Source organism: Aotus nancymaae, unplaced genomic scaffold (genome assembly GCF_030222135.1).
Source record: "Aotus nancymaae isolate 86718 unplaced genomic scaffold, 86718_ANA_hifiasm-v0.15.2.pri h1tg000010l, whole genome shotgun sequence".
NCBI classification, from domain to species: Eukaryota; Metazoa; Chordata; class Mammalia; order Primates; family Aotidae; genus Aotus; species Aotus nancymaae.
In genome coordinates this window covers 27,952,437-27,976,995 of record NW_026988421.1, presented here as the reverse complement: position 1 = coordinate 27,976,995, position 24,559 = coordinate 27,952,437, and the positions used below count along the sequence as shown (strand labels likewise).

The 24,559-nt window shown below is 56.8% G+C and overlaps 1 protein-coding gene across 1 annotated transcript; it reads left to right on the top strand.

Moving 5' to 3' along the window:
- Window positions 1–2,846: 2,846 nt before the first annotated feature.
- Window positions 2,847–16,936, top strand: TRIM8 (tripartite motif containing 8). The gene is made up of 6 exons (XM_012439609.2): window positions 2,847–3,555; window positions 13,260–13,355; window positions 13,684–13,917; window positions 14,704–14,735; window positions 14,868–14,983; window positions 15,358–16,936. Exons 1-6 carry the CDS (start codon window positions 2,986–2,988, stop codon window positions 15,963–15,965), a joined length of 1,656 nt encoding a protein of 551 aa, XP_012295032.1. The 5' UTR covers window positions 2,847–2,985; the 3' UTR covers window positions 15,966–16,936.
- The last annotated feature ends 7,623 nt before the right edge of the window (window positions 16,937–24,559 follow it).

Genomic DNA, 24,559 nt, shown 5'->3' with positions numbered 1-24,559 from the left:
AGGCGGAGGTTGCGGTGAGCCGAGATCGCGCCATTGCACTCCAGCCTGGGTAACGAGCGAAACTCCGGCTCAAAAAAAAAAAAAAAAAAAAAAAAAAAAAATTTTTTTGTACGTTTTTCAGAGAATTGCCAGGGCCTAGAAAAATCTTTTGTTAAAGATTTATTGACAAACCATTGACCTTGGCAGATTTCTGCAGTTCTTTAAGCCTTGGTTTCCTTATCAATAGAGAGATAAATGCCTATTTTGCTTGGTAGTTTAAAGCTCCGGGGATAAAGGTAAAAGTATTTGAGGACATAGGGAAATCGCCCCACACTGAACCTTTGCATTTCCCTGCTCAGCTCCACCGGACTGCTGAGCAGACGGACAAACGCTCCTTTCCCTCTCGGTAAAAAGAGCTAAGGGTCTTCACTTCAGGCCCAGGAAGAGGTGGTCCCACTACGCAGTGGCATCATTGCTTTTTAAGAAACACGGAACCACCCCCCACCGCCATCCCAATGTTTAATGTACCGAAGTTTGTGAGTCACGTGAGACTCTCAGGTCTGCCCCGCCTTAAAGAGGTGGAGCCTCAGCTTGTGGACCAATAGCAAGAGCAGCCTCCGGAACGGCCCCAACGCGACAGGGAAATGGGGAGGAGCCAGGCGCCGGGCAGCTGTAACACCACTTCCGGAAAACACGCCCCGCCCCTTCCCCTCCCCCGCGCCGGTTTCCTTAGCCAGTGCCGGGTGGGCCGAACCTGCGGGTGCTGATTGAAGGCGCCGCCTGCCGCTTTCTCCTCGCCTCCCCCCTCCGCGGCTCCCCGCCCCCTTCCCGAGTAGCGGGACCGGCCTTGATGTAGGAACACCACCCCCCCGCCTCCTTCCGCCCCAGCATGGTAGCCCAGCTCGCCGCAGCCCCTGGCTCGCCCGCGTCCCCACCCTGCCGGCCCAGCTCTGCTCCTAACCCATTGTATACGGCCGGGTGCTGACTCCCAGGCCGGGCCGTGGCGGGGGCGCCTGGACCCCTGAGTGCCTCTCCGGCGGGCCCCGCAGGCCGCGGCCTCTCCCCCGCCCGCTTTCCTCGCGGCGGCGGTGGGGGCGCCCTTTCCTCCCGGCGCGGGCGGCGGGGACGCACCCCCACCTCGCGGCGCCCCTTCCCGAGGGGAGAGCCGGGCCCGAGCAAGTCGAGGCAGGAAAAGGCCGCCGCGGACTGCCCGGCTAGCCGATCATTTTTATTATCGACATTATTATTAAAAGGGGGCGGGGACCCCAGGACGCTGGGGAGGGGCTGGAGACGCAGGTATTTTTATTAAACAGATTATTCCTGAAATAATAATAATACGCGCAAGATGGCTGAAGGTGGCTGTGATGAGTGTTGGGGTTGGGATTTTTTCTTCCTTTTTTTTTTTTGATCTGAGGATAAAGCTCTGAGGCGACAGCGGCTGCGGAGACCCTGCCTGGAGCGCCCTCCCCTCCCTTGAGAAGCAGCGGGCGGACAGACGGACCTCGGATCGAGCGACGGGCGCGGGCCCGCCCCGGACGCGTCGCCTGGGCAGCAGCCGGGGACCGCGGGCGCTCGCCTTTCTGCCGACTTCTTCCAATTCTCATCTTTTTTTATTTTTTGGACAGGACCGGGGTGGGTGGAGCAGAGGTGGAGAGAAATCGGGACTTGGCATTTTCTCCCCTCTCTCTCTCCTAATTTGTTGGAGGCCGCCAGCCCTCCCCTTGGAAAAAAAAAAAATCCCACTTAGGGAAAAAAAAAAAAAAAAAAAAAAAACAAGAGAGAGAGGACGCCGCGGGCCCCTCAGCGAGCGCGCTCAGACCCCGGCCGCTGCCGCGGAGCCCAAGATGGCTGGGCGCTGAGGGAGGCGGCTCGGCCTGGCCCCGCCGCCGCAGGCTGGCTCCGACTGCAGCCCCGAGCCTTCCAGGCCAGAGCAGAGGCCGAGAAGAAAAGAAAGTGGGGGGAAGGAGGCCGGGGGGGCGAAGGGGGAGGGCCGGGGGAGGGGAGGGGAGGGCCGGGAGCCGAGCCTCCTGTTCATTAGCAGTTGAGAAAAATTCCTTTCTAGTTTGATCAATCCTTGTTTTCCTCGGCAGAGCCCGGGCGCCCGCCCAGTGCGGAGACAGCGCGCGGGGTCTCTCCGCTGCGGGGGCGCCGGGCCTCAGGGGAGCGCAGAAGTAGCCGCCCGGGGGTCAGGCCGGAGCGCCGCCGGGGCTTCTTCCTCCCTCCCTCGCCGGTTGCCTTTTTTTCCACTTCTCTCCCTCCCCCTTCCGTTTCTATTTGTGAAGGGAGGAGGAAGGCAGAGGCGGGCTGGTGTCTCTGGCCGGGGACTGGAATTTCATCTGAATGACTGCCCCTGAGCGCACGCAGCGCCCCGGAGTCGGCCCACCCGCGCCCCTCAGCCCGCGCCCGGCCGGCCAGCCAGGGGACGCCCGCACCTTGGCCCGGGGACCACCGGTCCGCCCCTCCCGCTCCGTCCGGATCTAGCAGCCTCGGCGCGGCCGCGCTCGCCTACCGGCCCCACGGACCCCGGCCCCTGCGAGGGAGGCGCGGCGCCGACGAGCCGGGCGGGAGCTGCCGCCGCCGGAGGAAGTGTGCTGCTCCCAAGCTCCGTCCACCGCGGGGCGCGCCCCAATGTCAGCCGCGGGGCCGAGCGCAGGCCGCGGGCCGCCGCTGCCCTAGCCGCGCCGACGGGGAGGCGGCCTCTTATATGGAATTTGGACCCCGGCTCTCCCTTCCAAGGCTGGAGTCCCAGCCGCGGCCCTGGCGCAGTCCGCCGCCTCCCGCTAGGCGCTCGGGAGGAGGAGGAGACGCAGCGGGCTGCGCGCGCGGCGTGAGGACCGAGGCTCCCTCCTCCGGGGGGCGGGCACGCGGAAGGCGCTGCTGACTGAGCGACCGTCGGGGCCGGCTGGGGCCGAAGCTCGGGGCTCGGTGGGCCTACAGCGGCTCCGGACGGACCCCCGGGGCTGGGGAGTCGGGGAGGCCTGCCCCGGCCCGCGGTCCGCGGCCGCCATGGCGGAGAATTGGAAAAACTGCTTCGAGGAGGAGCTCATCTGCCCCATCTGCCTGCACGTCTTCGTGGAGCCGGTGCAGCTGCCGTGCAAACACAACTTCTGCCGGGGCTGCATCGGCGAGGCGTGGGCCAAGGACAGCGGCCTCGTGCGCTGCCCAGAGTGCAACCAGGCCTACAACCAGAAGCCGGGCCTGGAGAAGAACCTGAAGCTCACCAACATCGTGGAGAAGTTCAACGCCCTGCACGTGGAGAAGCCGCCGGCGGCGCTGCACTGCGTGTTCTGCCGCCGCGGCCCCCCGCTGCCCGCGCAGAAGGTCTGCCTGCGCTGCGAGGCGCCCTGCTGCCAGTCCCACGTGCAGACGCACCTGCAGCAGCCCTCCACCGCCCGCGGGCACCTCCTGGTGGAGGCGGACGACGTGCGGGCCTGGAGCTGCCCGCAGCACAACGCCTACCGCCTCTACCACTGCGAGGCCGAGCAGGTGGCAGTTTGCCAGTACTGCTGCTACTACAGCGGCGCGCATCAGGGACACTCGGTGTGCGACGTGGAGATCCGAAGGAATGAAATCCGGGCAAGTACCCTACACGCGCGCGCGCGCACACACACAGTCCCTCCCGCCCGCCCGGGACCACCCTTCCCGACAGGCTGAGTCTTGTGACATCAGGCCAGTAGCCCCTGGCCAAACTCTTCTATGAAAGTTTGGGGACAGGGTCCTGGGAAGAAGGGTCCCGGGTCGCTACTTGGTACATTCCCGCACCTGTGCGCACAGGGTCCGTCTTCTGAGTGCTTTATGGGATTGGGTGTGGGACCGTCAGGGGTAGAGTTTGGGTGTCGCTTTTCTGTGGTGCGCAGCTCCCTCCCCCAGCGTTGCTGCTGTAGGCCCTATGGGAAGTCACCGAGGCAGTGACCCCGGTCCTGCCTCTCCAGCTGCTGTTTATGTAATGAGTGTCCCGGTGCCGCTGCTGTGGCTGACATGATCCATGATGCTGGCATACCAATGAGGAAGTAAACAAAAGCAGCCATGTTAGTTTTCAGCGCTATTGGAAACACATTGGGGGGGCGGGGGAAGCTTCCGGAGGGAGAGCAGAACTCCGGCCATCTCTCTGGACAGGGTCTGGGCAGCCAGCGAGGCCCCAACAGCGACTCCGCTATTTGGATTCCTCCTGAAAGCCGGCTCTCCCTGTGTGAGAATCACTGCCCTGTGTGCCTGTGTGTCGCACGGGCTGCATGAACAAACCTTGAAGTATGTGTCTTCATCCTCCCGGCCCTCTCGCCCAGCCCAGCCCTCTGGCCGCCCTCCCACATTTGGGGAGGGGAAGTTGAAGACGGAAAAAGAATCCTGTGGGTTTAAGGTTGAGCCGCCTTGAAATCTGGTTTTAGGCAGCTGGCTCCCCTGGGCAGCCGGCTGGGTGATTACGGAACCGCGTCCCCTCCCATTGTATACACCCTGTGGCCGCGGCCAATGTCAAAACCGCCTCCCCACCTCAGGCCTCTGGGCCTGGTTTTGGAGCTGGACTGAGGCAATACTTCCGTCCCCTTCAGTGGAGGGGGTTCCTCCTAGGTCCCTCCCCAGTCCTCTGGCTTTCAGGGTTGAGTCATACCAGAAGGAAGGGGTTGGCCTGACACCTTGGAGTCCTCTCTGAAGCTCCAACTTGGGGCCTGGGGCCTGGGGCCTGGGTGTGATATGTGGAGGCGAGGCTGCGCCGGTGGGACTGGGAGTGTCTCTGGGTGGGGGCCCCTGGAGGTTAGTGGAGGCCAGTGTCGAGGCTGGGTATGAGGAAGCTCTGCTCAAGGCATGATTGGAGATGGGGCTGTTTCCTGTGGAGGGGGGGACCAGTCAGAATGAGTCACTGTTTAGCAATTAAAAACACACACACATACAACCAACAAAAGGCAGGAGGGCCACCACAGGCTGGGGCGGGGACAGCAAATACAATTTACTGTATAATTAGTTTCCAATCGGATAGGCTAGCTCTGGGTTTGTGTGCCAGGATAGGCCTCTGGTTTCTTAAAGGAAGTGTGTCCTCCACACCCTGTGTCCTCCACCCCCGTTCAGGGCAGGCACAGCCCACACTTTCCCCAGTATTGGGAAGCTGCTGCTATTAATAAAGATGGAAGGGCTGGGGGAGGAGGCCGGGAAAAGTGCAGAGGCAGGAGAAAGGAGGGCTGTCCAGTTCTCTGTCCTGGGATTGGCAGTGGAAAATGAGAGGAGGGGAAAGAGATGTAGCTGAAAGGAACAGGGGAGGGGCAGCAACCTGGGCGATGCTCCGATGCCTGCCTGCACCCACAGTGCTGCTGTAGCTGGTCTGAGTGCTAGGGATGTCTTTAACTGAGGTGGGGGAGAAAACGTAATTCACCTGACCTGGTGTAGGAGGATAGCTTTAGGTGTCTGTCTGTGTTTTTGAGCTTCTTTGACTTCTTTGAGACTTCTTCTTCTTTCCCCCTTCCAATGCACCTGTCTCCCGTCTGTAGAGTTCGGGGTGCAGGTAGGGGTGGGTGGATGGTGTGTGCAGCAGAGTATTCCCTGGAATGCCCCCAGCAGGCCCCTCATCTCCAGACTGGTGGATTGGATGGAAGCAGGCACTGAACTTTGTCGGCAACTCTGCAGGGTGTGTGTGCGCACGAGTGCTTTCCTGTGCCTGGTGTGGGCAGGCTCAGAAGGAGTGCGTTGCATCAGGGCCAGATGTGCAATTCTGTGTGTTCAGCAGCTGTGCCCTGCAGTGGCAGCCTGAGTCTCATCCTCTATTTCCCCTTGCCAGGCCCCCGATTCTTCCTGGTGCTCCAGGGCACTGGGGTTGGAAACCTTCAATAGCCAGTGTCACTCAAGTGTGAGTTTGACTTATTGAATGTGGAGGGATAGGGGCCTTACCTGCCCTCCCAGGAGGGAAAGGAGGGGGTGAGCCATAGGAACCTGAATGGGAAAACCCTTTGTACACTCTGTATGTCATACAGGGGGAGTGGGTGGAGTGCCCTTCCTTGACCCCTTTTCCCTTGCTGGAGGGAGTCTGCCTTAAAGGGCCTTTGCTGGTGTTGTGGGCTAGAGCAACAGAAATTCCCCAGGATATAGGATCAGAAGCACAGAGAACTGGCACCTGCCTTAAAATCTAGGCTCTGCTTCTTGTGCATCCTCTTCTGCCCTCCCAGGGGGATTGCTGACATGCCTGTCAATTGGCTGGAAATAGGAAGCCCTGATTAACTCCTCCCTGGTGGCCTTGCCCTCACATACAGCATCCACAGGTGCACATGGGTCATGGCCTAGAGCAGGGACCAGCAGGAGGGCAAGCAGGGCCTCCATCCAGCCTGGGAGACTACAAGGGGTAATCTCAGAGTCAGACCCAAGCAGGTTGTTGCCCTAATCTCCCCTTGAGAAGCCAGTGTGTCAGCTACATTGCCCTGAGGCCTGGATACCCACTGGATGGTCCTGAGACCACTCTCTGGGATGTGCCTAGACCCTAAATGTGCTCTCCCATGAGGCTGTGGGGAAGCTAAGAGCCCAAGATTTGGACATCCAGGTGGGCTCAGGCCTGGCAGCCCTGAGTGGTCAGACCCCTCCCAGTCCCCAGGTTCAGGGGTTCATCTAAGCAATGAGGGACTGGTGGGAGCTGGGGGAGTCCTTATCTCATGACTGCCCACAACTTGGAAAGAAGACCCAAGAGCCGGCCTGGTTGCATATGTGAGGGGCCTGTAGGTGTGTGGTTCGTGCGTCTATGCAGGTGTGTGGTAACGTGTGTCTATGCAGGTGTGTGGTGCGTATGTGTCTGTGCAGGTGTGTGGTACGTGTGTGTGCAGATATGTGGTGTGTGTGTATGCAGGTGTGTGGTGTGTGTGTCTATGCAGGTGTGTGGTGCATGTTTCTATGCATGTGTGGTGTGTGTGTGTCTATGCAGGTGTGTGGTGTGTGTATGTCTATGCAGGTGTGTGGTGCATGTTTCTATGCAGGTGTGGTGCGTGTGTGTCTATGCAGGTGTGTGGTGTATGTGTGTTTATGCAGGTGTGTGGTGCCTGTGTCTGTGCAGGTGTGTGGTGCGTGTGTGTCTATGTAGGTATATGATGTGTGTCTATGCAGGTGTATCTGTTTGAGTCTGTGCAGTTACAGTTGTGTTTCTGCATCATCCCAGGCGTCCCAGAGCAAGGCTGGACATGTTGCTAGGACCCTGTTTCTTGCATTCTCAGAGGTTCAGAGGCGAGATGTGTTCTCTGGGGGAGGAGATCCCACTGCTTAGGCCAGTGTGGAGTTTGTTCCTGCTTGGAGTAAAGGTATCCTGTGCACATTGCTGGTGGCTGGAGAGGCCACCCTGAGACCCTGGAGAGAATCCTGGGTTTTGTCTCCATTTGTCTGTCTCTGAGTGCACAATGAGAGTGAGGGCTGGCCCGGCTCTACTGGGGCTGGGGTTGTAGCCTGACTCCAGCAGCGCAGACCTACCTCACTGCTCCTTCTCCTCACAGCAGACCATACTCCTGAAGGTGTGTGTGTGCGCGTGTGTGTGCACGCACGCGTGCAAGCATGTGTGGCCACCCTGAGTCTTCATGGAAGGGGGCCCTGGCTTGGCCTTCCTCCCTCGCCCCTGAAAGAGAGCCTCAGGCAGAAGCCCAAGAGGCCTAGCCACCAAGCCCCACCGCAGGATCCTGCTGACATGGCCGGGCTCCTGTCATGCCCGCGATATTGATTACTCTGCCTCCTGCAGCCCTGGGTGGCCATGCATCCGTGTCTGTCTGCAAGTGTGTGTGCGCGTATGTGTAGCCAGCACATCTGGGTTGTGTATCTCGGAGGTGACTTGAGTTTTTGCATCTCATGTGGGTGTCTCTGAGAAGGCGCAAGTGCCTGACTTAGGTCCCTAGTTGTGCAGCCGTGTCTGCCTGCCTGCGAATTGAAGTTGAGTGTGCCTTCCTGACTGTTGGCAGCACTAGTGTGCCTCTGTGTGAGTGCCTGCTCAGGTGATCCTTGCTTGATGGCTGTGAATTTGTCAGGGGTCCTGGGACTTCCCCCACCGTGGGGGTGTTGGGGAAAGGATGGAAAGATGGGCTTCCCCATGGGGTGAGCCTGTGGCGGGTATTGGAGGTAGGAGCTAAAAGGGTCCTGTGCTGTTCTGCTGGGCGGTCTGTAGAGGCGGAGCAAGCCTGGCTTGGGCCCCTGCCCTGGGCTGAGCAGGCTGGCCTGGCTGGCCTCCTCCCTGGCTCTGGGAAAGCCTTCCTTCCCGGCTGGCCTGGCATTCAGAACCAGACAAAGGGGGGCTTTCTCTCTCGCCTCTTTGTTCTGCTGCCCCAGAGCGCTGCTCTCTGCATGGCAAAAGCTAATTCCACTCTGCAGCTGGGAAGCCCTCTCTGGGGTCTGCCTGGCTCGCATCTGAGGTGCTGCCTCTCTCCTTGCCCTGGCGCCTGCCCTGGAGCCCCTTCCCTCTGCTGCCTGTGGTCTCCCCAGCCTGGGGTTCACATGGTAGCCCATGTCAGAGGCTTGACGCATGGAACGGGGGTTTAGGGTAGGCATTAGCTTCTCTGAGGGAAGGGGAGAGTGCTGTGGGCCCAGGGAGAGACGGGGACAGGGACCAGGTGGAGGAGTAGGGGGAGGGTTAGGATGGGGTGACTCTGAGGAAGGGGTTGGAGCCAGAGCTGTAGCTGGCCCTGAGCAGGAAGAAGCTACCCAGCCTCCTCTTCTTGCCCCTCCCTGCCCCGCCCCTCCCACCACCACAGGGGCTGCTGGAGCCTGCCCTGGTCTTGTCTGAAAACCTAGGGACTGCCTCTGTCCCAGTCCCTGGGGCCCTGTTTCCTCCTGACCTTATTTCTCTTCAAGGTTGACTTGAGGATTTTATTATTATTATTTATTAACTTTTATACAGCCCAGAGTCCCCAAGCCTCACCCGTCTGCCCAGTCTAGTCTGGTATCAGAAAATGCCAGCTGGCCTGGCCAGTCAGGCCCCAGAGGGACATGAGGCTTTCCTGGGGCAGGAATGTAGGGGCTCAGGGTTCCCGCTCCAGGCTGGGAGGGGAGTCAGAGGGAGCAGCAGCAGAGCTGAGGAGGGGGCCCCAGGTGGTGGAGGGTGGGAATGGCGGCTCCCTCCATTCCTCCTGAGTCTTCATGGGCCCAGGCCAACCACCGAAGGCCTGAGGCCTGACAGGCAGGGCTGGGCTGCGCAGGCTCTCCCTAGGCCCACCTAGTCCCTGTCTCCCTGGAGGCCTGGTGCCTCCAGAGCTTCTAGCCCAGGCCACGTTCCACCCTGCTCTGCTCCTGCGTGCTCCAGTGTGCGAAGTCCAGGCCATAAACCTTGGGGGGGGGTGCTTGTAAGGTCCCCCCAGCCCCACCTGCCTGTGTGGACAGTACTTGCTCTGAACTAAGCTGGGAAATCCAGTCCAGTCTCAACTATGGGTTTTTCCCAGGTGGGAAATGGGGCCCTGGCTCTTAGCCATTCCCTGGGGAGGCAGATAGGGGTTGCAATGGAAAGGAGGCTGCTGGTGGCAGGGGTCTGGGCCTTGCTTCCTCTGCTCCCTGTCTTCCGGCGTCTTGGCAACCTGATTTGCTCCTTCGGTGAACTGGGGTGGGGTCGCAAAGGGACAGCAGGTGGGGATTTCTCATCTTCCTTCCAATTTCCCAGGCGATATCTGTAGCAAGAGCTGGCCCCGAGGGAGGGTGGGCCAGGCCAGTTCGTCTCCTCCCAGTCCTCCCTGGCTGGCATCCCCTGGCCAGCCTCCTTCCCCTTCCTGTTCTCACCCCAACCCCTGCAGCAGAGACAGGAGCCTGCTGCAGCAGGGGGTGGAAATGAAACCCTCCCACCTGCTAGCTCCCCCCCCACCCCCGCCTCTGTGTGGCCTGGGCTGGTGTCCCACCCAGAGTGCCTGGGGAAGACCCTGCAGGCTCCCAGGGTAGAAGTGTTGCTGGGGGAGACTGAGGAAAGCCCAAAAGAAGAGGAAAGGGGCTGAGCACCACCCCCTAAGACTGGACAGGAGGGCCCTTCCTCTGCTGTGCCCTGAGGGGTCACTCCTGGGAGGCCTCCGGAAGGATGGGGCAAAGGGGCACCCACCAGCCTGTGGGGTGGGTGTGGACAGCTCCGCTCCTGTCCTTAGGAAGCTGCGCTGGGACCTTGGAGCTGTCTCTTTCCTACCCCTCCCTGGGACTCCCCTGGGTCCGCCCCAAACCAGCTCCTGGTGGGTTTGGTCGAGGAAGCCCGCGGTGCAAGATATGTGAGGCCAGCAGAGCCTTTCAGATGTCCTGGGCACTGGATGGAGGGAGCGGCCTGGACTCTGAGGAGCACTTGGGGGGCCCTCCTTGTCCTCCTGAGGGTGGGCATGGGGCAGCCATAGGCAAGAATTTGATGGGACAAGTGTTCCAGGGGAGGTCAGTGGCCTGATGTTCCCAGGGTGTCCTGGCCACCTCGCCATCATGCCAGGCCTCTCACAATTGTCTGGGGCCTCCAGAGGTCCAGCCTTCCCTGTGAGGGGGTTGGGTCAAGGGTGTTTGCAGCTGTGGCTGTACCTGCCAGCGTGCCTGAGGTGGGCCTGGGGCTCAGGTGGCAAGGTATTCCCACATGCGTGTGCAGCCGTGTGCCAGGCGGCCCTGCGCATGCTGTGTGTGCTGTCGGGCTCCAACCCTCGGGCTGGCAGCAGATTCCTGTGCCTCTTGGTGCTGCTGGGGGTAGAGCAAGGTCTCTGGTTCTGGTTCTTAGAGGGCTTGTCCTGGGTCACTGAGAGGTTAAGTTGTGTGTGGGCCTCTGGCACCCCAGCTCAGAAGATGAAAGGCTCACCCCCACACCTCCTTCTGCTCCCAGGGTCTTGGTTATTTCCAGAGTAGCCCAACACGAAGTGAGGCCTGGCCGAAGTGTCTGGTGATCCTTGGTTTGCCCATATGTAAAATGGGCTGGCGGGATGAGGAAGGGCTTGACAGCAGCTTGTCTTGTTGTGGGGGGCGCAGCTGGTGTGGCAGGGTGGGGGTCATGGAGTTGAACTGGAGGGTTACTCTGAGGCCCCCACAGAGGAAGAATGAGAAAACGAGAACCACTCCTTGTTGCGTGGACACTTACGGGACTGTCTGTGGTTACACAGAGCTACTTTGCGAATTTTATTTTGTATGTGGAACCCGCGGCTTATTGAGTGAATTTGTTATGCATCTCAGGCCGCCCAGGCCTTTGTGTGGCCTGGCTCTGAAGGGAGGTGGAGAAAGACTCAGCAAATCCCCGTTCTTAGGAGGCCTTGAGTCTTATAGGGAGATGAGACCATGGTTTGTGAGACAATTGGAAGACTCCAGAATAATGCTGTCTAATAGAATTTCTGCGATGATGGGAACATTTTGTAGCTTTAGTATCTGGGACCAGTGATATGTAGGTACTGGGCACTTGAAATGAAGCTGGTGCATGAGGAACTGATATTTAACTTATTTTATTTATTTATTTTTTGAGATGGAGTCTCACTCTGTCACCCAGGCTGGAGCGAAATGGTGATCTTGGCTCACTGCAACCTCCACCTCCAGGGTTCAAGCAGTTTTCCTGCCTCAGCCTCCTGAGTAGCTGGGATTACAGGCATGCACCGCCACGCCTGGCTAATTTTGTTATTTTCAGTAGAGATGGGGTTTCTCCATGTTGCTCAGGCTGGTCTCAAACACCCGACCTCATGTGATCCACCCACTTTGGCCTCCAAAAGTGCTAGTATTACAGGCATGAGCCACCTCGCCTGGCCTTATTTTTGATTTTTCGTTAACTTGGATTTAAATCGCCACATATGACCAGTGGCTACCATATTGGACAGCACAGCCTGAGAGGAAGGGCAGAATGGGTCAGCCAGGACAGGGAGGGACCTGCATAGCCTCAGAGCAGCGGTCATGGAAAGTTTCCTAGAGGAGTGGGGACTTAAGTTGGGCCTTGAAGGATAGACAAGGGGAGGGAGGGGGCACTGTGGGCTGCAGAAGAATGTACCTAGAGCTGCAGGCAGTTACCATGTGCAGTGTCGGGGACAGGATACCAACCCAGCCAGCTGGAAGAGTCAGGGTGCAAAAGAGCCTTCATTTTCATGCTAAAGTAGTTGACAGGAGGGAGTCATTGAGAGATTCTTAGCAGGGGAGAAAGCCTGTCTGAAGAGGCATATCTGGTGAGAGGAGGGCAGGAGAGTTGGGGTGGCTGGGAGGCAAGGTGTTGTAGGGACAGGAGATTATGAGCTGAGAAGAGCAGCTTGGTCCAGCACCTTCCAGCAGCCTGGCCTCAGGTTTTAGGAGAGCCCAAATCTCCTTTCTGCCTGGGTCCCACTGAGGGGCTGAGGGAGCTAGCCAGGACTCCAGAGTCCTAGTGCTCGGTCTTTAGAACAAGGGAGCAGGTGGCTGGCTTGATGCCCCCTAATGTAAGGCAAGTATTAAGGTGAGATCTTTGGACCAGGCCAGAGGCTCATGCAGCTTTGGAAGGGAATTTGACCCCCTGCATCTTAGGGTACTCATCTCTCTCTCTCTCTTTTTTTAATTCACCTGGGTGCAGGTGGGCTAAGGCCGAAAAGGGTGTTAGCAGGGTACTCATCTCTCAGACGATGTGCTCCATGACTCAGAGGCAGCAGGGACTGGGTCAGAACAGACCCTGCTGCCAGATCACCTGGGTTTGTGCCCCAGCTCTGCTGTTTGCAAGCTGTGTGACCATGGACAAATGACTTAACCTTTCTAGGCTTCAGTTACCTTTTCTGTGAAATGAGAATAATGATAGTACTTACCTCATATCATTACTGGGATGATTAGATAAATCTGTACAGGAAAAGTACTTAGAACAGAAGTTGGTCTAACCCTGCTCTCAGAAAGCTCAGCATTTAAATATGCATGGGGGCTGGGCATGGTGGCTCACACCTATAATCCCTGCACTTTGGGAGGCCGAGGCAGGCAGATCATTTGAGGTCAGGAGTTTGAGACAAGCCTGGCCAACATAGTGAAACCCCATCTCTACTAAATATACAAAAAAATGAGTTGGGCATGGTGGCACATGTCTGTAATCCCAGCTACCTGGGAGGCTAAGGCAGGAGAATCCTGCCTTAAACCCAGGAGGTGGAGGTTGCAGTGAGCTGAGATCGCGCTACTGCACTCCAGCCTGGGCAAGAGTGAGACTCTATCTAAAAAAATAGTATAAATAAATATATATGCATTGGAAGCTATTCTGAGGAGAGCTAGGAACAGGCCCCTGGGATTGCAGGGGCCAGAGGGGCTGGGTGGCAGAGGCTTGGTGCCATCCGGGTCAAAGGATCCATAGGATGTGTGTAGAGGGAAGCATGGGTCAGGGTTGGGGCCACAGCCCCTCTGATACCCCCACCCAACTGTCCCTGCAGAAGATGCTCATGAAGCAGCAGGACCGGCTGGAGGAGCGAGAGCAAGACATTGAGGACCAGCTGTACAAACTCGAGTCAGACAAGCGCCTGGTGGAGGTAGCTAAGCCCAAGGCTGTGCTGCGGGGTGGGTGGGGGTGGCTTGGGTACAGGGCTTTGGGTGAGTTCCTTACTAAGGTTTGACTGTGTGGCTCTGTGCCAGACCCCTCTGTCAGTCATTCAGTGAACTGTTCTGGATGCCCACTGGTGCCAGGAGATGCTGGCCCAGAGCCCTGTGCTAGCAGTGGGGACAGGCAGGTCAGACCTTGCCCCTGGGAACCTGGGGCAGCCTGGCAACTTGGGATTCTAGGATGTGAGATGGGTAAGGGGGGCCACCAAAGGTCTCCAGGGCTCACCTGCCCAGCCACTCCTGTCCCTGTACTCACAGGAGAAAGTGAACCAACTGAAGGAGGAAGTTCGGCTGCAGTACGAGAAGCTGCACCAGCTGCTAGATGAGGACCTGCGGCAGACAGTGGAGGTCCTGGACAAGGCCCAGGCCAAGTTCTGCAGCGAGAACGCAGCGCAGGCGCTGCACCTCGGGGAGCGCATGCAGGAGGCCAAGAAGCTGCTGGGCTCCCTGCAGCTGCTGTTTGATAAGACAGAGGATGTCAGCTTCATGAAGGTGGGCTGGGCCCAGGACCAGGCTGGCAGCACCCAGAGGGCTGTTCCCAAATTGGGGTCTGCAATTTCCCCCACCGGTAGCTCACATGCCCTTCCCTGTGGGGCCAGCCTGCATGGGTTCAAATCCACCTGCCTGTTCTTTCTAGCTCTTTGACCTTGGGCAAGTCATAGGTACGTCGCGGGCCTTGCTTACACACCTACAAAGTGGTATTGACGATACAGGTCTACTCTTCTTTATCCACAATTCCATATTTTAAAAACATCTCTGAAAACTGACAGAAACAAATCTGTCATGTAGTTTAACAGCGAAAATGGACCTGAACTGATGTTAGGCAGTTTATTGTTTTTATCTCACGTGGTATGAAAATGCAAACATTTTGCTGCAGAAATGTTGACAGATTGGATTGTGGTGTCTTGCTGGGGATGGTATGTAATATATGATACAGGCACTATATTCTCCTAAAATCCAAAAAATTCCAAATTCTAAAACACATCTGGCCCCAAAAACTTGAGCTAAAACAGTGTGGTGGGCTGCAGCACCCCTCTCCTTGGGCAGCTGTGTGGATGAAGTTATGAACGCACAGAAAATACCGACAACGCCTGGGTCACGTGGCAAGAGCTCAGTAAATGTTAGCTCTTCTTCCACAAATGGCGACCCCCACCTCTCCACCTTCTGTCCAGAATGAGAAGATCCACCCGGCTTGGGGGAGGTTGGGCGGGCAGCTTCTGTCTTCCCCTCTCCCCGGGCTGCCTTTTCCACTGACTGACTCTTTTCTTTCCCCAACAGAACACCAAGTCTGTGAAAATCCTGATGGACAGGTGAGCTGACAGCCCCAGCCCTCCCGGGGGCACATCCTGGGGAGGACAGGGGGGCCAGGCCCATGGCGGGGAGGTAGGGCGGGCTCACCGGTGATGCCTCCTCACAGCAGAGGCCCCGTCCACTGCCCCCAGGACCCAGACCTGCACAGGCAGCAGCCTTTCCCCTCCTAAGATCGGCCACCTGAACTCCAAGCTCTTCCTGAACGAGGTGGCCAAGAAGGAGAAGCAGCTGCGGAAGATGCTAGAAGGTGAGGGTGGGGTGTTCCACCAAAGGGAGAGAGGGCCCTTTGGGCAGGGGTTCAGCGCCAGAGCCTCCCCCGACCCCCACCCACACGAGGCAGTGTGGCCCAGTCCGGGAGACCTGTCCTCACATCCTGGCTTTGCCACTTGTAGCTGTGGGACTGTGGGTAAGCCACACGACCCCTCAAAGCCTCTGTTTCTTCAGCTTAAAGTGGGCATATAACTATTTTCTCCCTCCTAATGGTAGAGGAGCAAGCATCACCTGAGATGTGACATGCTTGGGCCTCTAGGTGTCAAAGGTCCCCAGGTCCAACCCAGGGGAGAGGAAACCTGGGTTGCTTGGGGTGGGAGCTTTGGCGACTTTTGCCCCAATTCTCCACAGGCCCCTTCAGCACGCCGGTGCCCTTCCTGCAGAGCGTCCCCCTGTACCCTTGCGGCGTCAGCAACTCTGGGGCGGAAAAGCGCAAGCACTCAACGGCCTTCCCGGAGGCCAGTTTCCTAGAGACGTCGTCGGGCCCTGTGGGCGGCCAGTACGGGGCGGCGGGCACAGCCAGCGGTGAGGGCCAGTCTGGGCAGCCCCTGGGGCCCTGCAGCTCCACGCAGCACTTGGTGGCCCTGCCGGGCGGCGCCCAACCAGTGCACTCAAGCCCCGTGTTCCCCCCATCGCAGTATCCCAATGGCTCTGCCGCCCAGCAGCCCATGCTCCCCCAGTATGGCGGCCGCAAGATTCTCGTCTGTTCTGTGGACAACTGTTACTGTTCTTCCGTGGCCAACCATGGCGGCCACCAGCCCTACCCCCGCTCCGGCCACTTTCCCTGGACAGTGCCCTCGCAGGAGTACTCACACCCGCTCCCGCCCACACCCTCCGTCCCCCAGTCCCTTCCCAGCCTGGCGGTCAGAGACTGGCTCGACGCCTCCCAGCAGCCCGGCCACCAGGATTTCTACAGGGTGTATGGGCAGCCGTCCACCAAACACTACGTGACGAGCTAACGCCACGCAGGCGGCGGGGCGCTGGGGAACCTTCCCCCCTCCCACCCCGGCCCCCGGGCTCGGGAGTTATGCATCCAGAGACCTGCCCTTCTACCTTCCTCTCCTCCCCTCTTCCTCATTCCATGTCCTAGGTCTTTTCCTTTTGGATTTTGTTTTTTTGGCTTTGTTTTTGATTTTTTTTTTTTTTATTACGAATCTCCTGGACGCAGAGGTGACAGAGGGAGCTGGCCTGGGCCGGGACCGCAGGTGGCCCTGGAGATGGGAAAGTGTCTGTGTGGAGGCGCTGAGCTCTCTCTCCGTCTCCTTTTTTCCTCTACTCCTTCCTCTTCACACCCCTGTGGCTGGAAGGAGCCTCAGCTTCCCTGAAAGCTCAGGGGTCCCACCCTTCTTACCCGCCCAGGAGGAACGCCCAGGGCCTCCGGCTTGTTTCTCTTGTTTTTCTTTTGGGCAGTTTGATCAGTGATCGAGCAAGGAATGACCTTTAGATTGTGGGACTTTTGTTTTTGTTTTTTTTTTAATTTTGTTAAACCAAGAATGATTTCTCCTGCTTCCTTCTCCTCACCATCGTCCCAGACGGAGTTCAAAGGCCACTTCTCAAGCAGCTTTTGGCACCTTCAGCCTCAGAGTGGAATCTTTTAAAGACAGGAACCCTATGTCCAGGAAAGGGGAAAGGAACTTTGCCAATGATAGTGACCACAGCAAAAGCAAATAATAATATTAATAATAATAAAGAGAAATAAAAGAAATAATAAAATAAAAAAACAATAGCACAGCCCTTGTTGAGGTCAGCAGGGAGGAGGGGCTGCCCGGAGTTGGGTCCTTGCCTGGATTTTGACACAGCAACTTCCTGTAGTGAGCACTTTGTATGAATCGTGGACTTCCTGTGCTCAAGGCACAGGTATTTATTCTGTAATCTGTCTAGAGCACACACCGAAATCCAACCTTCTAATAAACATGATGGCGCAGTCCCACTCCCTGCCTCGCCTATTCCCCCGACCCCCGCAGGCCTGGGATCTTCAGGCATCGGTGTGAGGAGGGGCCCTGCTCTCGTTGCCTTGGTTGTGCCCTCCTGGGTCCAGCTGGTACCAGGCCAGTGAATGTCAGATCATCAGGCACTGACTATCTGCTGTTGGCCTTGGGTTCATTTGACAAATATTTGCCCAGGGCCTTCTAGGCCCAGCCCCATGCCACCCAGGCCCTGGCATCTCTTTGAGGTTCTGCCAGTGTGCTCTTAGCTGAGACAGACAAAGGAGAAACACCTTTCTATGAGTCTTGCAAAGTTTACCTCCTTCAGGCCACAAATATTTGAGAGCACACTACCCGCCAGGCAGTAGTGCAAGGCTGCGGGCGTAGAGACGGAACAAACCCCGTCCTCTTGGAATGGGCTCGAGCTGGGCCTTGGCCCCCATGGGGAGAGGGGACCACTCGGGTCCATACTTCCTTTGGACTTGGGGCTTTGGTCTTGGGAGGGGTGGAGGTGGGGCGGCAAGATGAAAAAGACATCCTGCCCCATCCACTGTGGCAGAGCTGCTTAGTCTCAAGCACATCTTGGGAGCTTGTTAAAAGGGCTAATTTCTTGCTGTGGCTCAAGCCTGTAATCCTGATACTTTGGGAGACCAAGGCAGGCAAATTGCTTGAGCTCAGGGGTTTGAGACCAGCCTGGGCAACGTGTTGAAACCCTGTTTCTACAAAAAATACAAAAATTAGTCGGACACGATGGTGCACACCACACCTGTGGTCCCAGCTACTTGGGAAGCTGAGGTGGGAGGATTGAACCTGGGAGGCAGAAGTTACAGTGAGCCTAGATCAAGTTACTGCACTCCAGCCTGTAATGTTACAAAGCGACAGAGAGATCCTGTCTCAAAAAAAGTAGGGACGCTGGTTCCTGAGACCTAGCTTAGAGTCAGTGGGAATCTCTGAGAGCCTAGGAATTTGCATGTTTAATTAACTCTTGGCAATTCTGATACATCCTGGGGTTGGAGAAGTGCTGCCGGGAGGGGTTGGCCAGGGTCCTCCCTGTTGCTTGTCACAGACACCACTTGGGGGAGAGGAAGCTGGGACACCCCAAGGGCCTTCTCTGGAGAGGGGCCTCATCTTCAAAAGGGCTCTGGTTGTTGCCTGATGTTCTGCACGAGCTGTACGTCCGCAGCCCATGCACTCCTTCCTTACTCTGCTGGGTGCCTAGCCTTCTTTAATCTTGTCTGGGCAGAATCAGGACCTGAATGCCACCCCACTCCAGGAAGCCCAGGACAAGGCAGAGAGCTTTATAAAGTCCCATGCTGGCCAGGCGCGGTGTGTCAAGCCTGTAATCCCAGTACTTTGGGAGGCCAAGGCAGGTGGATCACCTGAGGTCAGAAGTTCAAGACCAGCCTGGTCAACATAATGAAATTTCATCTCTACTAAAAATACAAAAATTTGGTGGGCGCCTGTAGTACCATCTATTGGGGAGGCTGAGGCAGGAAATCACTTGAACCAGGGAGGTGGAAGTTGTAGTGAGCTGAGATGATGCCACTACACTCCAGCCTGGGCGACAGAGCCAGACTCCATCTAAAAAAAAAAAAAAGTCCCATGCCAGTGGTCCAAGCCTTACTGACCCCTAGCCACCCCTCCCCTCAGAAAAATAAAGGCTTGCTGAGCACATTGGCTCACACCTGTAATCCCAGCACTTTGAGAGGCTAAGGTGGATGGATCACTTGAGTCCAGGAGTTCGAAACCAGCCTGGGCAACATGGCAAAACCCCATCTCTATTAAAAATACAAAAATTAGCCGGGTGTGGTGCTGCATGCCTGTGGTCCTAGCTACTCCGGAGGCTGTAGTGGGAGGATTGCTTGATTGGGGCTGGGAGGTGGAGGTTGCAATGAGCTGAGATTGTGCCACTGCACTCCAGCCTGGGCAACAGAAAAAAAAGAGAAAGAAAGAAAAATAAAGACTTTGGGGCTGGCCAGACCAAACCATAGTCTTGGTCTTGCTAACTGCCTCCGCCTTCCTGCCCTGTGGGAGTAGAGGTTGACTTGGATGGGGTGCTGGACCTGTGCTTCACTGTTTCCCTCCCCCTGTACCTGTTCGGGGCTGAAGGGAGCGGGGTGATGCCTGGGGGCAGGTGCCAGTGGACAGTCACTTCACTCCACTGACATCTGCTTCTGTCTTACTGTCCCTTTCTCTAGTTTTCAGGAGCCCTGGGACATCCCCATGCCAAGGGTGGGGAGCCAAGACAGAAAGCTGCTCAATTTCTTTCCCACTTGGCCTAGTTTTGTGTCAGCTGAGGGGAGAGCCCCTTTCTCCAGGTGCATCAATCCACTGAGATCTGGAGGGGACATTCTGATGGGGGTGGGATGGGCTTGAGCCCCCCTTGTCCCAGCTTTGAAGCCCACCCCAGAGAATGACGTGCTCAGGCACACATCTGTAGGTGAAGCAGCAGCTGCCCAGAGTTGGCTTGGGGTGTCCCTAGGCAGCCAGGGAAGCAGGGAGACGCTAACCCACCCAGCTGTCCCCAGCCACCCAGCTGTCCCTGGCTTTGTAGGAGCAGCTGTCACCCAGCTCCCAAAAGGGTCAGGGGCAGGAGGAGGCCCAGAAAGAGCTGAAGCTGCCCCAGGGAACAGGCCCATTCAGAAGGCATCAGAGGGGCCTTCTCTGCCCTGAACTGGTGGCCCCTTGGAGCGCTGGCTGCAGCCACAGGTGCCCCAGTACCCGGCCCTCCCCTCCTGCCTTCCCCCAGAGGCCATCACGCCTCCCCTTTCCGGGAAGGGCTGGGGATCCAACCGCGTCTCCCCACGCCACAGACCGGGGCGGCTCCTGTGGCCCAGATGTGCTGAGCCCGCAGGGAGGCCACCGCGCGGGAGGGGGCGGGGTGGTTTCCTCTGCCACCCCCATCCCCCGCCGGCCCCAGCTCTTTCATGTCACCGTCCTCCACCACGCAGCCCAGAGCCGAGCAGCTGGGCCGCTCCTGCCCCCTCCCTCGGCCTTGCTCCCAGCTGTCTTCGGGGTGGGGCAGGGCAGCTGGGGAACAGCTGCAAGGCAGGGGCCTGGGGGGTGTCGGGTGCCCCCAGCAATTGCCGGAAACGGTCTCCAGGCCAAGAAGGGGGTCCAAAGGGTGGGGGTGGGGAGGGTGAGGCCTGAGGGATGATCAACTTCACCACCTCTCCCAGCGCATCTGGCCATGGAGACTCTGGCTCAAAGCCCCCTCCCAGCTTCAAAGGGCACCCTGGGGTGGGAGGCGGGAGATGAGGGTGGGTGTTCTGACCCACTGAGTCAGCACCCCAGGGCCTCTCCAAGCTGAGACTCCACATTCTGACCTCACCTCAGGGTTCTTACAGGTCCTGCTCACACTCCCCACTAAGATCCTGTCATTGTCACCACAGCCTTCCTCAGACACCCTCATCTCCCATCCGAGGATCATGGAGAACCAATTCCACTCACAACTTCAGGACCCAGGACCCATCTAGCCTCCTGGGGGGTTCCCTACCCTACCTCTGCAGCCTGTAAATTCTGGGGGAGGAGGGCCTGGATGGAGGATCAGAGGCCTGTCCTTCCCCGACCTCCCACTCTGGCCCACTAAGAAATGGGAGCAGAGCTGACCCTACGGAAGTGTCGGGGGTGAAGGAGCTGGAGCTGTGATCCCGGGGTATCCCCAGAGAGACATCACCACACTGCAGCCCCTCTTCTAAGGTGATCCCAGCATTTTAGAGGCTGAGGCAGGAAGATCCCTTGAGCTCAGTAGTTTGAGACCAGCCTGGGCAATATAGGGAGATCCTGTCTCTACAAAAAAATTAAAATATTAGGCTGGGCAAAGTGGCTCATGCCTGTAATCCCAGCACTTTGGGAGGCCAAGGTGGGTGGATCACTTGAGGTCAGGAGTTCAAGACGAGCCTGGCCACATGGTGAAACCCCAACTCTACTAAATTAAAAAATTATCTGGGTGCAGTGGCGGGTGCCTGTAATCCCATCTACTAGGAAGCCTTAGGCAGGAGAATCGCTTGAACCCAGTAGGTAGAGTTTGCAGTCAGCCAAGATCATGCCACTGCACTCCAGCCTGGGTAACAGAGTGATACTCCACATCAAAAGAAAAAAAAATTTTAAATTTAGCTTGGCATGGTGGCACGTGCCTTTGGTCCCAGCTACTCAGAGGATGAGGCAGGGGATAACTTGAGTGCTGGAGGATCCCTTGAGCCCGGGAGATCAAGGCTGCAGTGAGTTGTGATTGCACCACTGAACTCCAGCCTGGGTGACAGAGCGAGACCCTGTCTCAAGTAAAAACAAAATAAAATGCAGTAATAAAATAAAATGAAATATAAAGTAATAGTCTCCCTGCATGTTTCTGGAAAATTCTTCCTTGGAGGAACTTTAGAAACAGTGGTCTCCAGAACCCAGATTCTGGTACTGGTTCTAGAATCCTTTGAGTCCTGTTTCTTGAGTTAAGAGGGCAAGGAGTGAAATTGAGAGCACTCTTAGATTGCTTCTGTCCTATACTCTGTGCAGAAGTGCTGGAGCAGGGCCTGAGGTTCAGGCTCTTCCAGGGCTGAGATTCAGAATCTTCTTTGGAGGCTGGGAGGAATGGGAAATACTTCAGAGTATGGGGCAGAGGCTGCCAGGGTTGAGGGGCTCATGGTGAGTCGGGGTCCACCTGGACCGGGAAGGGGCTGGCCCCAAGACCATGAGCTTCTTCCTTCAGCTTCTGTCTTCTTTCCCAACACTCTCCCCTCCCACCTGAATCCCAAGTCTCTTCCCTGCCAGGGTAGCATGTGTTCCATCCCTGCTGGAATTCCTGCACAACTCACAACATCAGGATGTCACTGTCACAGTGAAAGTTCTCAACATAACCAATAGAAAGCCAAGGGATAGAGCTCTGGTCTTTATATCTATTCTCTCTTTTTTTATTGAGATAGAGTCTTGCTCTGTCATCCAGGCTGGAGTGCAGTGGCCTGGACTCAGCCCAGAGCTCTGCACTAGTGGGGTCTTCAGATCTTTCCTTCACAAGGGACCAGTGTTCTTTCATTGTTCTGTGGTTAATGCCTCTCAACTGTAGCACACTGGGATATTTATGACTTCTCCTTGCACTAGATCTTCAATAATTGGCTCTTTCTTGAGAGAGAAACCCATCTGCTCTGTGATATAGATTACTTTTTTATTATTTACACTGAGGCAAGCAGGGGCGATAGGTAAGGTGGTGTGCAGCTTGTAGCATGGGGGCTTAGAGATGGCACAGAATGGCTGGGTGCGGTGGCTCACGCCTGTAATCCCAACACTTCAGGAAGCCAAGGTGGGAGAATCACCTGAGGTCAAGAGTTCGAGACCAGCCTGACCAACATGGTGATACCCCGACTTTACTAAAAGTATAAAAATTCGCTGGGCGTGGTGGTATGCGCCTGTAATCCCAGCTACTCAGGAGGCGGAGGCAGGAGAATTGCTTGAACCTGGGAGGCGGAGGTTGCAGTGAACCGAGATCTCACCACTGCACTCCAGCCTGGGCGACAAGAGCAAGACTCTGTCTCAAAAAAAAAAAAGAGATGGCATAGAATTCCAGCTCAGAAGTAGAATTCGGGGTGGGGTGTTCCAAGAACTGAGTATAAGGGAGGTGTGGACTTCTGGTCCACCAGCAGAGAGTCATTTGACATAAATGTCCTGGGCCTGGCGCGGTGGCTCACGCCTGTAATCCCAGCACTTTGGGAGGCCAAGGCAGGTGGATCACCTGAGGTCAGGCGTTCAAGACCAGCCTGGCCAACATACTGAAACCCCATCGCTACTAAAAATTTAAAAATTAACTGGGCATGGTGGCAGGGGCCTATAATCCCAGTTACTCAGGAGGCTGAGGCAGGAGAATTACTTGAACCCAGGAGGCAGAGGTTACGGTGAGCCGAGATCACACCATTGCTCTCCAGCCTGCATGATAAGAGCAATACTCCACCTAAAAATATATATATAAATAAAAATAAATGTCCTGGCTGCCTGGTTGTGAATTGGGTGTTGCCATCAGACACTATCCATGTGCACGCCTGCTGCAGGGCACTGAGCTGGGAGGGGGCATGGATGCAAACAGGCAGCTGGTGGCCTAAGAGGGATTTACCAGCCACACCAAATGCCAGCCCTGCCCGCTGCGGCTCCCCAGGCTCCACCCAGCACAACGTATGCTGAAAGTTGGGCCTCCCAGCCTGTGTGCTTCCATGCCCCGCTGGCTTCAGACTTGCTGACCCTTCTGCCTGGACTGACTCCCTAGCCTCAAAGTCTCACCTCTGTGTAGCCCTTCCGGCCCCCACCCCCTCTGCAGAGAGTGGCTGAGGGGTAATGAGACAATGCATGTGAGCGCCAGGTCTGGTGCTGGCATGGCCGGCTTTCAGGTGTCAGTAGCTATCACAATGTTTGTGTTCCTTTGGCCCAACCATATACTACCATGCGCTTTGCTTCCTTGCTTGGGATTGTAACTAATGTGGTTCACAGGTTAGGTTGCAAGCTGCCTGGCTTCATGTCCAACTAGCCTGTGAGTGCCTAGAGGACATGAATGTGAGTCGGCTCTGATTTTTTTCCAGAGCCTAGCACAGTGCCTGTTTGTTTGTTTGACTGATTCATTCATTCATCCAACAAGTCACTATTGAGCTCCTTCTTGTGCCAGCCATTGCTCCAACGTCAGGGATATAGCAGTGAACAAAATCCACTCTGCCCTCTTGGAGCTGATCATCTGTGGGGAAGAGCTAGATGAGCAACACTAAAGAAGTCACTGTGAGAGGCCAGGTGCAGTGGCTTACGCCTGTAATTTCAGCACTTTGGGAAGCTGAGGTCGGCGGATTGCCTGAGCTCAGGAGTTCGAGACCAGCCTAGGCAACACAGTGAAACCCTATCTCTACTAAAAATACAAAAAAATTAGCCAGGTGTGGTGGGTGCCTGTAGTCCCAGCTACGCAGGAAGCTGAGGCAGAAGAATCACTTGAACGCAGGAGGCAGAGGTTGCAGTGAGCTGCAATCGCACCACTGCACTCCAGCCTGAGTGACAGAGCGGGACTTCATCTCAAACCAAAACAAAAAAAAGAAGTCAGCATGAGTTGGTGATAAGTACGATCCAGGAAGCCGAAGCAGGTGGGGGCACGGGATGCCAGGAGGGGAGGGGGTGTGGAAGTGTTTATAGGGAAGGCTGGGTGAAGTCTGGCTGAGGAGGTGGCATTAAGCAGACACCTCAAGAATGCGAGGGGGCAAGATCTGGGGGGTATTTGGAGCAAGAGTGTTCCTGGCAGAGAGAACCAGCACAAAGGCCTCAGGCAGAAAATGTTGTTTCAGGAACAGTCAGGGGGTGAGGGCAGTTGGAAAGAGCGGGGAGTGGGACAGAGTAGTGAGTGATGAGGTCAGACAGGCAGTGAGGGGACAGGGCAGGGCACAGGTCATGGGAGGGGTTTTGCCTCTGCTCAAGAGGTACTTGCAGGCTGAAGAGTTTCACAGGGAGAGGGTTGGAGGGTACAAGTTGGAAGGTAGGACTTGAATCATGCTTTAAAGGAAGGGAAAGCTCAAAAGGGGCAGATATCCCAGGGAGGAGGTTGCTGTGAACACAAGTGGGAAAATGAAATTGTGGGGATTATGCTCGGGGGAGTAGTGAGGAGAGATATGGGCACAAGG